At 32.8% G+C, this 13,348-nt stretch overlaps 1 protein-coding gene across 1 annotated transcript in view; it reads right to left on the reverse strand.

Moving 5' to 3' along the window:
- Positions 1-7,327: 7,327 nt before the first annotated feature.
- LOC127739337 (rabphilin-1-like) overlaps positions 7,328-13,348 on the reverse strand; it is a 75,292-nt gene continuing 69,271 nt past the window's right edge. Inside the window, exons 9-11 of the mRNA XM_052251014.1 lie at positions 13,178-13,292; positions 10,500-10,705; positions 7,328-9,186 (exon numbers count right to left, since the gene is read on the reverse strand). Of these exons, the coding sequence (XP_052106974.1) occupies positions 9,064-9,186; positions 10,500-10,705; positions 13,178-13,292 (444 nt within the window). The 3' untranslated portion in view covers positions 7,328-9,063. The remainder of the gene's footprint in view (positions 9,187-10,499; positions 10,706-13,177; positions 13,293-13,348) is intronic.

Here is a 13,348-nt window from a genome sequence, read left to right on the forward strand (position 1 = left end):
TACTGTTCTGTTTATTGGAAGTAATGAATACCACGCAAATTGACCAATTTTGCATCAGCAATCTTCTAATTAGTCTTCTATCTGAAAGAAATTAAGACAGATAATCATTTTATCTAAAATAAGAAATGATTAAGTTTCTTTACTAAGGAATCAGTCTCAAAATAAGTTTCAACGGCTTCGGGAAACAAACCTTGTATAGTTTTTGCTGTTCTGTTTCTAGATAATTTTGGTTTTAAATCTCTTTAAAAAGTCTCATGATATTGTTTCCCAAAGGGTTGACCTTTGGCGTCCTTCTTGAAGGTCACATGATAAACACATTTTGTCTTTGTTATCTTTGTTTGTATACTCAAAACTAATTGCCGAGAATTGAATTTATTTCCTTGATAGAGGGTTGTTGCTTACAAAGAAGCTTTTGAAACAAGGTATCTTAATGATGATGTTAAAGTCATATCTTCAAACGTTTTACATAAATCATGATTTTGCTGACCAGTATGGAATATCCGTGTCACAGATTAGTCAATACAGGCAATCCATTTCAGGAAGGCGTTAATGGTAGCATTTTTTCAATTCCTCTGACGGTATTGAAAAATCAGATATGTATGATGGGTCGTTTAGAAGCTGAGATATTTTCGCATATGTGGTTACATTTTCGGAAGATTTATTTTTTGCAGTCAAACATATCCCGAAAAGTCCTTTGTGATCCGGCTTCTTGGGGTCATAAATCCCTTTTATCACACAATAAGTTCTTTGAATGTATTAATAGTTATCAAAGGTACCAGGCTTATAATTTAATACGCCAGACGCGCGTTTCGTCTACATAAGACTCATGAGTGATGCTTAGATCAAAATATTTAGAAAGCCAAACAAGTACAAAGTTTAAGAGCGTTGAGTTCCCAAAATTCCAAATCAATTGTGCCAAATACGGCTAAGGTAATCTATGCCTGGGATAAGAAAATCCTTAGTATTTAGAATAATTCATAAAATGATTCCATAGATTTTACTGCACAGAGATCTTTTTAACATTTTATTATATTTGAGTACCTTAATTTTAGGCGCATTAAGGATATTGACCCAGATGATGTTGATGTTAACTTGTCATGAGTAATTAACACAACGGGTACCACTAATGAATCAGAAACTGTTTATCCTTACGTACCATTTGATTTCACAGCCGGTGTTTAAAGGGATTTGTGTTGGTGTTACTTTCTCTGGTTATAGAATGTCGTTCAGTTTAACTTAAGTAAGATGACTTCAATTGTTTTGGTCAAAATAAGCCTATGATTAAAAAACACTTTGTATTTGTTAATGTTTATTTTGTGTAATGTTGTGCCAGTTATGATTTGTACAGGGTTTTTCTTTACAAGTTATCAGTAAAACCCTCTTTCACCAGGTGATACTTGTTTATCTTCAATAATTTACCAGCTTGATGTTATTCTGTAACCTTCCATTAAGTACTGTCATTAATTAAGATTTTATTTTTTATTACTAATACCATATTTTATGTACATAAAATATCTTTATGTGTTTTTATAAACATTCGCTAAAAAGCTATGTATAACCATGTAGCAAGAAGTATGAAAACATGACAGTGATAAGCTAAACCTAAGACATTGTGGTTGTTTTATTCAGATATGTTAACTGAGAGGTTCACACACAAAGTTTGTACAATTTATTATTTGTTTAATAACATACCAATTTTTTCACAACATATTATATGTAAATTAATGAATAAAGATAATATTTGTTTCTTGCTTTCGGACATTGTATTTCTAAACTGCTATATTTCATTAATGAATAAAAGTTACGAATATAACTGGATTTTGATATATAGTTATACAGGGATTGACCGAATTCTAATACCTTATGGAAAAACCTATATGTTGTGCTGAAATAACTGTCTATGTCTCGTGTAACGTAACAACCGGTAGCAGTCTTGTATTTGAATTAAGAAAAATAAGACAATATTTTATTTGATTAGTAAAAATAATCCTTCTTTGTTATTTAAGGCATGAAAAGGTTTATTTAAAGAAACGAAAGCTTCTTCTGTTAATGTTCAGCTCTCCATTTAAGGAAAATTTAGTTAATTGATATGAAATAGACTTGATTGAAATGTACAGTTTTACAAGTAATGCTGCGAGGAATGACGGAATTGTTTAATCTGTATCGTTATTTGTCACATGTTTGTGGAGCATTTTGGATACAAATGATCACGCCATCCCTGGGGGTAATTATTTTGCTCAAACACATTTATTATCGTTCAAGCTATGATTTATTTACATTTTTACCTATTATGTCTGTTCGTTTTGTTCACACATCGATGTCAATATAAAGGAATTTTAAGCGACTGTCATACAAGTGAGAGGTTTACCTAGCTATAAAACCAGGTTTAATCCACTATTTTCTATATAAGAAAATGCCTGTACCAAGTCAGGATTATGACAGTTGTCTATTCGTTTGATGTGTTTGAGCTTTTGATTTTGCCATTTGATTAGGGACTTTTCGTTTTGAGTTTTCCTCGGAGTTCGGTATATTTGTGATTTTACTTTTTATCATGATATTATTTTTTCTTGGATATAGTATACAGTGACACACTTGGCAAACTAATCGTCCATGATTGTTATTTTATGCTTATATCAACTTGTGATTGCTTTGTTGGTGATAATATCCATACTCTAACCCTGGACAAGTGATGGAGAAGAAGTCATCACTATTGGACACACTACATCGACCTGTTCTTAATTGCTTTTTGTTTGATGATGTCCTCATTTAACTTTCAGATTTTCTAGTCTTCATAAAAGAGAGGCGAAAGATACCAAATGGACATTCAAATTCATAAGTCGAATAATAAACTGACAACGCCATGACTAAAATAAAGAAAAAAGACCAACACTACACAAAACACAACATAGAAAACCAAAGACTGAGCAACTCGAACCCCACCAAAAACAGAGATGATTTCAGGTGCTCCGGAAGGGTAAGCAGATACTGCTCTACATGTATCGAGTTTTATTAAAGGTTTCCCATTGTTTCAATAAATCCAAACAGAGTAAGAATGAAAATCTCGACGGGAAATAATCACAGTGTTATATTTTTGAATGTAACATGTTTGGTTAATGTTATTGACATCCAGTAAGGATTTCCGTTCCAACTGTTGCTAGTTGATGTCTTGCATTTGCAGTGAGATGTGAGCTATTGATTCGTGTTGAAAGACTCCATGTGGTCTTTAAATGATCAATAGCAAAACAATCGCTGTGAATTTGGTTCAAATGCGTGTAGGGATTTTGTATTCAATCTTCAGATTTCGAGGAACAATACAAAGTGTACAAGAACATTAATGCACAAACCTAAAATGTTAAAATGAAATCGGGAAAACAAGGCATGTTGAATAGTTATATAAATGCACAAAACAACAAATTAGAAACAGTAGAAAATAAGGGACATCAGAGTAAGTTCGGCAAGGACGCTCCCTATTTGGCCTCGATTATTAAGTCCATTGGTTCAAATTTAAAAAGTGTTTGAAGTTGGTGAAAAAAAAACAACAGTAAGAAAGTAAAATAGAACTACTTGTGTCTAGCTTTTAGTATGAAGCGTTGATGTCTACTTTCCTAATAGGCCATTGTTGGAATTTAACGCTTCTTTCGGCACTACTCACTTTATATTGGAGGCCAGTTTGTATAGAGGAGGAGGCTTGCGTGCCCGGCCTGAACCACCGACGTCGACGTATACACTGTGTGTTTCCTGTCATAAAACCATCGGGAATTGACCTGTTTTCATTGAATGTCAGGGAAAACCAAAAATGTTCTAATTGTGACATAATAAAGGGGAACGTTAATTCGTAAATTTTCCACATATCTACTCATTGTTTTAGTAATTATTCATTATTATGCCAGTCAATTAATCCTTATTTGAAATAGGGGCCGTTTTGGGGCCTATTCGAACCTACTCCTTTGATATAAAAAGTAAAATAACAAAAATACCGAACTCCAAAGGATATTCACTAAATACACTGCAACGTTAGGAGCTATATAATCAAACAGATCCCACACGTTAGGAGCTATATAATCAAACAGATCCCACACGTTAGGAGCTATATAATCAAACAGATCCCACACGTTAGGAGCTATATAATCAAACAGATCCCACACGTTAGGAGCTATATAATCAAACAGACCCTAAACAGAATACCCAAATTCAGCTAAGGTTTACTTTGACTGAGGGATTTAAAACAACAGTTTAAAAGACAAATCTTAATTTTTTAACGCAAAATTGTAAGAGAGAAGCGTAAGATACCAAAACAGATATTCCAAATCATAAGTCGAAAAAGAAGTGAAAATGCCATGGCAAAAACACAAAACAAACACACGAACAAAAGAGAAACAACAGTATACAAAGCAAAAACATAGAAAACTAAAGACTAAGCAACACGAACCCCATCAAAAACCGGGGTGATATCATGGATAGAAGTACAGTAAAACCTGTCTAAACCGAACGTCTTCGGGACTTAATATTTTGTTAGGTTTTAGCAGATGTTTAGTTTAATCAGATTCACAACGCATAACATCTGATATGTATGGACTTAAGAGCATCTTTTGTTTAGACAGGATTTGGGTTTATGCAAGATTCGGTTAAGACAGGTTTCACTGTATATGTAATAAATTATGTCAGTACAGAAGCACTGACTATTGAGCTGATGATACCCTCGGTGACAATCATTACACCACGATCGGTATCAATTCAGTGCTAGCGAAGAAAACAAACACTTTACAATTTCGTGGGTGCAACCGAAGCGCTTTTCTCCATTTACCTTCATCAAGATTGAATAAACTTTAAAGATTAAAAAACATGCACAGGCAAGAAACAACAAAATTAATCTAGAGAAAATAGGTTGGTACATTCTTTTGAAAACCAAAATTTACTTAAAGTTAATTCAAAACTAGGAAAATCAAGAAATTGTAAATCATTAAATGTAATCTTTGTTTTTATTTTGATTTCAAAGGCATGAACGTAGCCGTATTTGGTACAACATTTCGGAAAGTTCGTTCTTTTTTTGGTGCTATTCGACTTTGTTTTCGATTTTGCCTTCTAACTGTTTTGCTTCAAGCTCCACTGATTAGTCTAATATTGACTAAATGCGCGCCAAATTATAACCTGGTATAACAGTATACCGAACTCCAAGGCAAATTCAAAAAGGAAGTCCATAAAAACGTACAAAATCAACGGAATAAGTGAAAAACAAATGCCATTTTCATTCGATCTTTGATGAGTTTTGACTTCGGTATAGTTAGGTAAATAGAAGGTCCGGTCACGTATGATTACCTCTTAACTTGCATTAACAATTTGGACCCAATTAATTTAATAAATAAATTATTTTTTGTATATTTGATTTTCAAAAGCAGTAATGGCCATAATTCGATGAAAATTAAATTTGTATCATTTTATGTCCTCTATCAAGTGACATACCTGCAACATATTGCGCCTTTCTCCATTACACATTATTTTTTTTAAATTTGGTTGAAGTCACGAACTATGACTAAAATAAAAGTCAAAAAACAAACTTTTGTTTACTTCTGAATAATAGATGAAAGGAGTTTTTCAGAAGTCACTTTCAATTTAAATTGAAAGTCATTTCTATGGACGTATTTTGTAATTTTCAAATAATCCTATTATTTCATTATAAACGTCTATCTATAGCATCCGGCGTAAGATATTTGACTTCTCATTACAAATTTATTTAGTCCTTGCTTATCAGATTTAATAAGCTTTCTGACAGACATAATTGGCAAGAATGTATGTATGGAAGTGCAACCGGATATATAGACTGTGGTGTCGCTCAGACGCTTATGTATGATTCTATAACGGAGGCTTTTACTACAAAACATGTCACTCACCAATTAATAAAAAATATTATCTACTAACTTATTCGGGTTGCTTATGTTGTACCTTTAGCGTCTCCAAACGCGTTCACTCAGTGTAATGGGATTATTTCTTTATGTATAAAGAAATGTCTTAGAGATTTGTCAAGAACTGCAAATATCTATAGAATAAAAGGGACTGACATATGGGATAGATCACATTATAAAAGATTCTAAACAATGTTTTTCAGCTGATCGATAATTTTGTTAATCGATGAAATTGAAGTCCATATGTTATAATTTTGTTAATCGATGAAATTGAAGTCCATATGTTATCGATTGCAGAATATTTTTTTTCTGTTAAGTTTTCAGTCCAGGGGATCTCTTCATAAAAAATCTTAAAACTAAAATTAATCGAAAGTTAAACTGAACTGTTCAATTTACTCGGAAGAGTTGTTGTGAAATGATTCGCTGATCCAAAGAACTGGGTCCCTTAACAAATATGTTTAGGTTCTTCGATCTGTGACTTTTTCAAAGGGTATTTTTGATACTTCCCTTTTCCATAAATTGTTTACGAATCCAGCATGCATACGATAGAAAATTATCTTAGGTATTTTTTAAAGTTTGAAAAAAAAAATTATCTTTGCTCAATTCTTTCAACATCAATGAGGGGATTATTTCATATTTTACGGTATCAAGATTCAAAACTCGTACACAAACAGCAACAAAATGCATAACCATTGTTACACAATTATATGGCATGGAAGATGAAAGACATAAATAGAGACCGATGCCTATTGCTGCACATTTATGACCAACTGTAGGGTATTTTGTAAAGAAACCCGGTAGTACATTTTCTTAGACAGAATATACTAGATAGTATTGCAGTCATTTAGCTAATGTGATAAGGAAAGATCGAGTAATGGTTCCTCTATATGAATAGATTATTTTCTGAATGTGCCGGATGTTTGTTTGTGAGCCATCTGCTTTGTTGTCGACAAACATTTCACAACGTCATCGATTTATACATATTCGAACAAGAAGGTGAAATAGATGGAAATGATACCAAAGAAGCAAGAAAAAAAACGTAAGTCGATGAAAAAGACAAACACAATGTCAAAAGAAAACAACCGACAAAAAATAGTCCACAAAACGATACACATAAGATAAAAGATTAAGAAACACGGAGGTTAACCCCGACCCCCTTCTGGTCCCCGTCTTGTAGTTTACCCTTAAACTTGACTAAATGTAAAACATTTTTAAAGCCAAAAGATATACACGAATGTAATCTGTAGAATAACACATATATATTGTTTTTTTTAAGCAGGGTGTAAAAACTGGTCTACTTTCTGGTATTATAATATAAATCTTTAATCTTCTCTTTCCTGGAGAAATCATTGTTTTCTATTTTGATTTGCGTATCTGTTCCAGTGGAGAACCAATGAGTAATGTGATATGTGATTAAAAACCGCAAATACTGCAAAATATTCTTTATTTTTAACATTAAACATTAACACCAGATAAATAAACTTATTCAGCAACATAGTTCACATGTTGATTATCACAGTTATATACATACAACAATACAATTGCCATTCACTGATATCCTGAATGAGTATCTTTAACTTATTAAGACTCTTGTTTACTTTACCATAAAAAATGATGTCAAATTTCAGTAGAATATGTGGAGGCTTCGTGTAAAAATATCATAATTGCACATAACGTTTTTGATATATACTTTCCTCACAATTCGAATTTCAATTATCCAATGTAAATAATCACATTTCCTACATTTTTAAAATAATATATATAATAAACATATTATCTGATTTATTTTCATTAATTATACATTTTGTAAATTCCGTGCGTCAAAAGCGCATTTCTCGAATTACCTTTATTAAAACGCTCAAACCTTGACATTTGAATGCCAAATTAAGTAACGTAACTCTTACAGAAACAAAATGCTTATCTTCTCCAACTGAATTGTCTGTATTTTAAAATTTCACGGTAGAATATTTTCTATTTTCTGTTTAGCAGTGTTTGTGTCTTCGTTTTAAAGTTAAAACATATAATGTGGGATGTCATGTCCGTATGTACTTTACATCAACCATGAACATGATATTATCCCTTAAAATGACAAAAAAAATCTTAATATATAATACTTGTGTTCATAAGTGCTGATATAAAAAGAATTAGATGAAAAGGTAATCAAAATGAAATTTTTAACAACAAATTTTTTTTCAAGATCTTAATTAAGACATTTTTATCTGATCCGTTTGACAATGTTTTGTAAAATTCATTTAAATTTCATCATATATAAAATCAATATTGAAATCATCAGATTTAAAAAAAAAACCCGCATAATTTCCTTTGGTAATATCTCATTATGCTTAATGCTAGTTGTTTTGTTCAAACCCTTAAGTTATAAAGCTCATGGGTCTTTTTATCTTGTAATCAGATTGCCAAAGTGCTCGTTCAATTCAAAGCAGAACGTTAAAATACAACTGTTTGACTCAGCAATCTAAATTGATATCTAGACGGTGTTTAAATGTTATATTAGGGCAGACAACGCTAACGTTGACAAACACACAAAACAGGTTTCTCACACTGTGAATGTTTCAATGTATTTAAACATTTAATTATTTGTCCGGCCAATTTGAACACATATGATAGAGTTCATAAATTTTTGAACACAGAATGCTTCAATTGATTTTTGTTTTTAACAAATGAATACGGCACATAGAATGCTATAATAAGCCATTGTGACGTAGGTAATATTAAAGTATGCGAAAAAAATAGACATATTTAAAGAGTATATAATAATAAAACTAGCATGTGCCTGTATTGTATGATACATGTACATGTTATAGGACCTCTTACAGACTACACTTCCTCTATTAAACTGTATTGTATGATACATGTACATGTAATATGACCTCTTGCAGACTACACTTCCTCTATTAAACTGTTTTATGAATGTGTCGTTATTGCTTTGATTCGCTATCTCGTCAATCTTTGAATCATGATTGTCAAGAAATCTACTTGTTCAGTACACCTTATGCTATCAGGAGACACAGGGATCGGAGATCTCCGCCATGCAATGAGACTCGGATATCCGATCATTGAGGTCGTTGTTTAGGTTAACACAACGATATGAACGTTAAAGTAATGGCTGCCGTCGATTATGACTAATATCACGTTATCCATTAGGTCAGGACCCTATCTTACTGGTCTTTATCACAGGATGCCAATAGTCAGTTGGTCTGTGTGGATGCTCCATGATGTCATACCAATGGTCTAACTGTTCACCATGGCTATACCACCCTAATTCAACCTGTAAAATATCATTGCTTTTTAATATTGACATTCATTTGTGTTTGAAATATATTTTAACTAATAACATAATACAGCATCCACTTGTTAATAGATATAAGAAGATGTGGTATGAGTGCCAATGAGACAACTCTCCATCCAAGTCACAATTTGTAAAAGTAAACCATTATAGGTCAAAGTACAGCCTTCAACACGGAGCCTTGGCTCACACCGAACAGCAAGAGATAAAGGGCCCCAAAAATGACTAGAGTAAAACCATTTAAACAGGAAAACCAACGGTCTAATCTATATAAAAAAAACTAGAAACGAGAAACACTTATGAACAACATCAACAAACGACAACCACTGAACATCAGGTTCCTGACTTAGGACAGGTGCAAACAAATGCAGCGGGTTTGAACGTTTTAACAGAGCCAACCTTCAAACAACAATGCTGTCATCTTTTCTTTGTGACATCACTGAATGTAACTTATCATTTAATTTTTACTTGCAATAAAATAACATATGTGTTGTCACTAGTGAAATCTGAATATTTTATCATTCCACGTCAAAAGTAAAACAATAAAAATACCGAACTCCAAGGAAAACCCAAAAAGGAAAGTCCCTTATCAAATGGCAAAACCAAAAGCTCAAACACATCAAACGAATGGAAAACAACTGTCATATGAGTTTACACATTCAGTTCTTGGTAGGGTTCAGGTTGCTCAATATGTAGTTTTCTTAGATATCAAGGAACCTACCCTCATTTTCGGTCCCTAAACAATAAGGGTTTGCAATATTCGTTGAAGGGGATTTCATGCTTACAAGGAAGCTATTGCAAGGATTTCGTAGACCGCCTCTTTTTTCTGTGTACATCTAAATCACGATGCCTTAAAGGGTTTCGAAGTTATATGTTAAAAGTCAGTTGAATTGCATTTTGATGACGGCATTGTGACACAGAAAACAGGTAATGGACATCACTATAGTGACCAATATATGGTTTGACACTTATACGGCAATAAAGTGGTATTCATTTTGGCAACAAATTGATCCATGCTTATATAATTATTATCACAAGATACCTTTATCTACGCACATGTCTCCCTTCATTTTGAATTCATTCTGTGCGTATTGTTTTGTTACCCTCTCTGTCTGTTTGTTCTTGTATTAACATTTAAGATGACGCTGATTTACAACTTTTCACACTGAAAGGATTCGGAAATGTTAACATTGTTTATTTGGCAACTTCAAGCACCAAGTGAAAGGCTTTTACAATGGCATAGCTCTTCCATGTCTGTATATTTTCATTCAGCCTTATGCCTAAAATAGACTTACTTGACCTAATTTCTGAACTCCCATCATCATGTCTTTATGTATTAGCTGAAAGACGAATGCATGCCCAAGAAGTTTAGGGTTTTCTCTATTGATTTCAAAAACACAAGGATGATTCCACACCGGGTCTTGTGTATTTTGTCTCACTTTGGTTTTATGTTTATCCTGACGAATTCCATTGACATACATTTCAACTTTAACATATGGATCTGCAAAATTAAGATAGGACAGTTTTAAAGTTGCAACCGACAGATACGTTTGAAAGTAGCAGAAAAGAATCATGAGCATAATAAGGAATTGAAAGATGCAGCAACAAGACTTATATGAGCAACAAGACGGATGCCACATATGGAACAGGATCAACTTACCCCTCCGTAGCACCTGAGATCACCCCTCCCTCAATTTTCGTATTGTTCGCGTTGCTCTGTCTTTATTTTTCTATGCTGTGTTTTGTATACTGATATTTGTCTTATGGTCTTTTTCTTTTTTTTACCATGACGTTGTCAGTTTATTTTCAAGGTATGAGTTTGAATATCCTTTAGTATTTTCGCTTCACTTTGAATGTAAGAAATATGTTTTGTTTGGAGTGTTTACGATGGTTTAAACATGTATCTATGAAAATTTATATCCACAATTCATTGATTAAACAGGGCCCCAGATAGCATCAACTGGTTTGTGACGTTATGAACAATTTTTGTAATGCAGAACTTATCCAGATTGGAAAAAATAGCGATAAGGTGTATCGACAGACACGCTCGGTATTTGCCGAAAAGAATTTTAAATATATAATAAGGAACTAAAAGAAACAAAATGGAAACAACACGTTATAAATTTCATGCGTCCGAAGCTCTTTCTGGATTGACGCTCAAAGCCGAATATTTGAAAGCCAAGAATGTATAATAACCTAAACAGTTAAAGTGCTATATTAACCAAAAAGGATCTCATCATAATGTATATTTATCATCAGTACCTAGATGTACTGATGATAAATATATATTATGATTTATGAATTTGCTGATTGAACGTTTCTGTAAATTGAAGGAGTATGAACAATTATATTAAATAATATTCTGATACATCGTTCGACATTCTCTATAAGTTAGTTACAACTGTGAAATAAATGGATGTTTGGAATGAAACTTTATACTCTAGAGGAAATGACTTTTATGCATTTCCTATCAAGTCGAGGTATATTAAATATAATGTGTGATTATTTTCTGTACTGTTGATTTATTTATTTGTTTCACACGTATAATAGTTAGTGATTCATGTTGCGAAATGTGAGTTAAAGTTGAAATGTTTTTCCTTTTTGTAACATTTCACTTCTAAATGACAAGTGCATTCACAGAGCACAGCTTTCCCCTTCCAACTGTAATATACAACAAGACAATAAATGGCAAAAGGATAACCATCATTGGACGATTTAAGTATTGAATTGCTATTATATGAACAGGGTGTTTTCATTTGAGAGAATGTCACGTGAAAATAACATGAACAACACACATATTTTCGTTTACACAATTAATCTTACGAATATCAACGCACATAACAATTTTCAATTTGCAAAATAGAGAATAACAAGAATGTGTCCATAGTACACGGATGCCCCACTCGCACTATCATTTTCTATGTTCAGTGGACCGTTAAATTGGGGTCAAAACTCTAATTTGGCATTAAAATTAGAAATATCATACCATAGGGAACATGTGTACCAAGTTTCAAGTTGGTTGGACTTCAACTTCATTAAAAACTACCTTGACCAAAAACTTTAACCTGAAGCGGGACAGACGGACGAAGGAAATGAGGCACAGACCGAAATACATAATGCCCCTAGATGGGGCATGAAAATAAATATAAAATGTCAAATGAGATGTGTTTTTTACCACTGTGTCGATACCTCTTCTGATGGACTGTCAGTCCATGAGTGTATCACCAAGCCAATAAGCCAGTACTTTGGTACTGGTATGTATACGGATATTGCTCGATTGAAATTTGGTATCATCAAATTTTTTAAATCATTTCAAATTAAGGAATATATCCCTCTCATGCAAAAATCTAATCTCTTTCCCGGATTTGGCTATACTTTAAGTCCTTTCAGGTTTGATCAGCACTTCAACCTTTCATTCTGTTTTGTGTTTTTAAATATGTTGGCACCGAGCATCACTGAAGAGTCATTTATTGTCAAAATGCGTATCTGGTGCAGCAACATTGGAACCGTATATGTTATTGCTTTTGTACAGTGTTTTCCTTGACGGAGCAAAATTGACTTTAATAAAATTTCTGTGTTGGATTTACACTCAGAATGGGTTCATTTATGACTGCACTTGTATAGCCAATGTCACCTGTTAATTGACTCTGCACAGTAACTCTAAGATGTATGTCAACATGTAATTGCTTAATTTCTAATAATACAACAATGCATTTGAACTTTGGTAGTTGTCTCATTGGCAATCATACCACATCTCTTTATTTTTCTTTTTAACTCATTTGAAAAAAAACAAAAAACTGCAGGGAAGTAATTGGGTGCCATTTGCAGACAAATATACGCGTAACTTTCAAAGTACCCTGATACCCCTGATTTTCGAAACTTGGATTTTTTATCATCATGACATTGTTTGGTACTCTTCTACAAGTTATGTATATGCTTTCTGTTTACGCTGATGTGTGGATTTCATACTTACTAATAGCACCTAATAATGAAACTCTTGGTAAGTTTCTTGCTTCTAATACATTAAATACAATTTTTCCTGCAACCGGCTGATAACAACCAGATATTCGTATGTCTCCTTGGTGAAGCTACAAATACAAATATAAATTACTTTATGTAAAAGAAGACATGCCCAAAAATGAAA

Source organism: Mytilus californianus, unplaced genomic scaffold (assembly GCF_021869535.1).
Source record: "Mytilus californianus isolate M0D057914Y unplaced genomic scaffold, xbMytCali1.0.p SCAF_4, whole genome shotgun sequence".
NCBI classification, from domain to species: domain Eukaryota; kingdom Metazoa; phylum Mollusca; class Bivalvia; order Mytilida; family Mytilidae; genus Mytilus; species Mytilus californianus.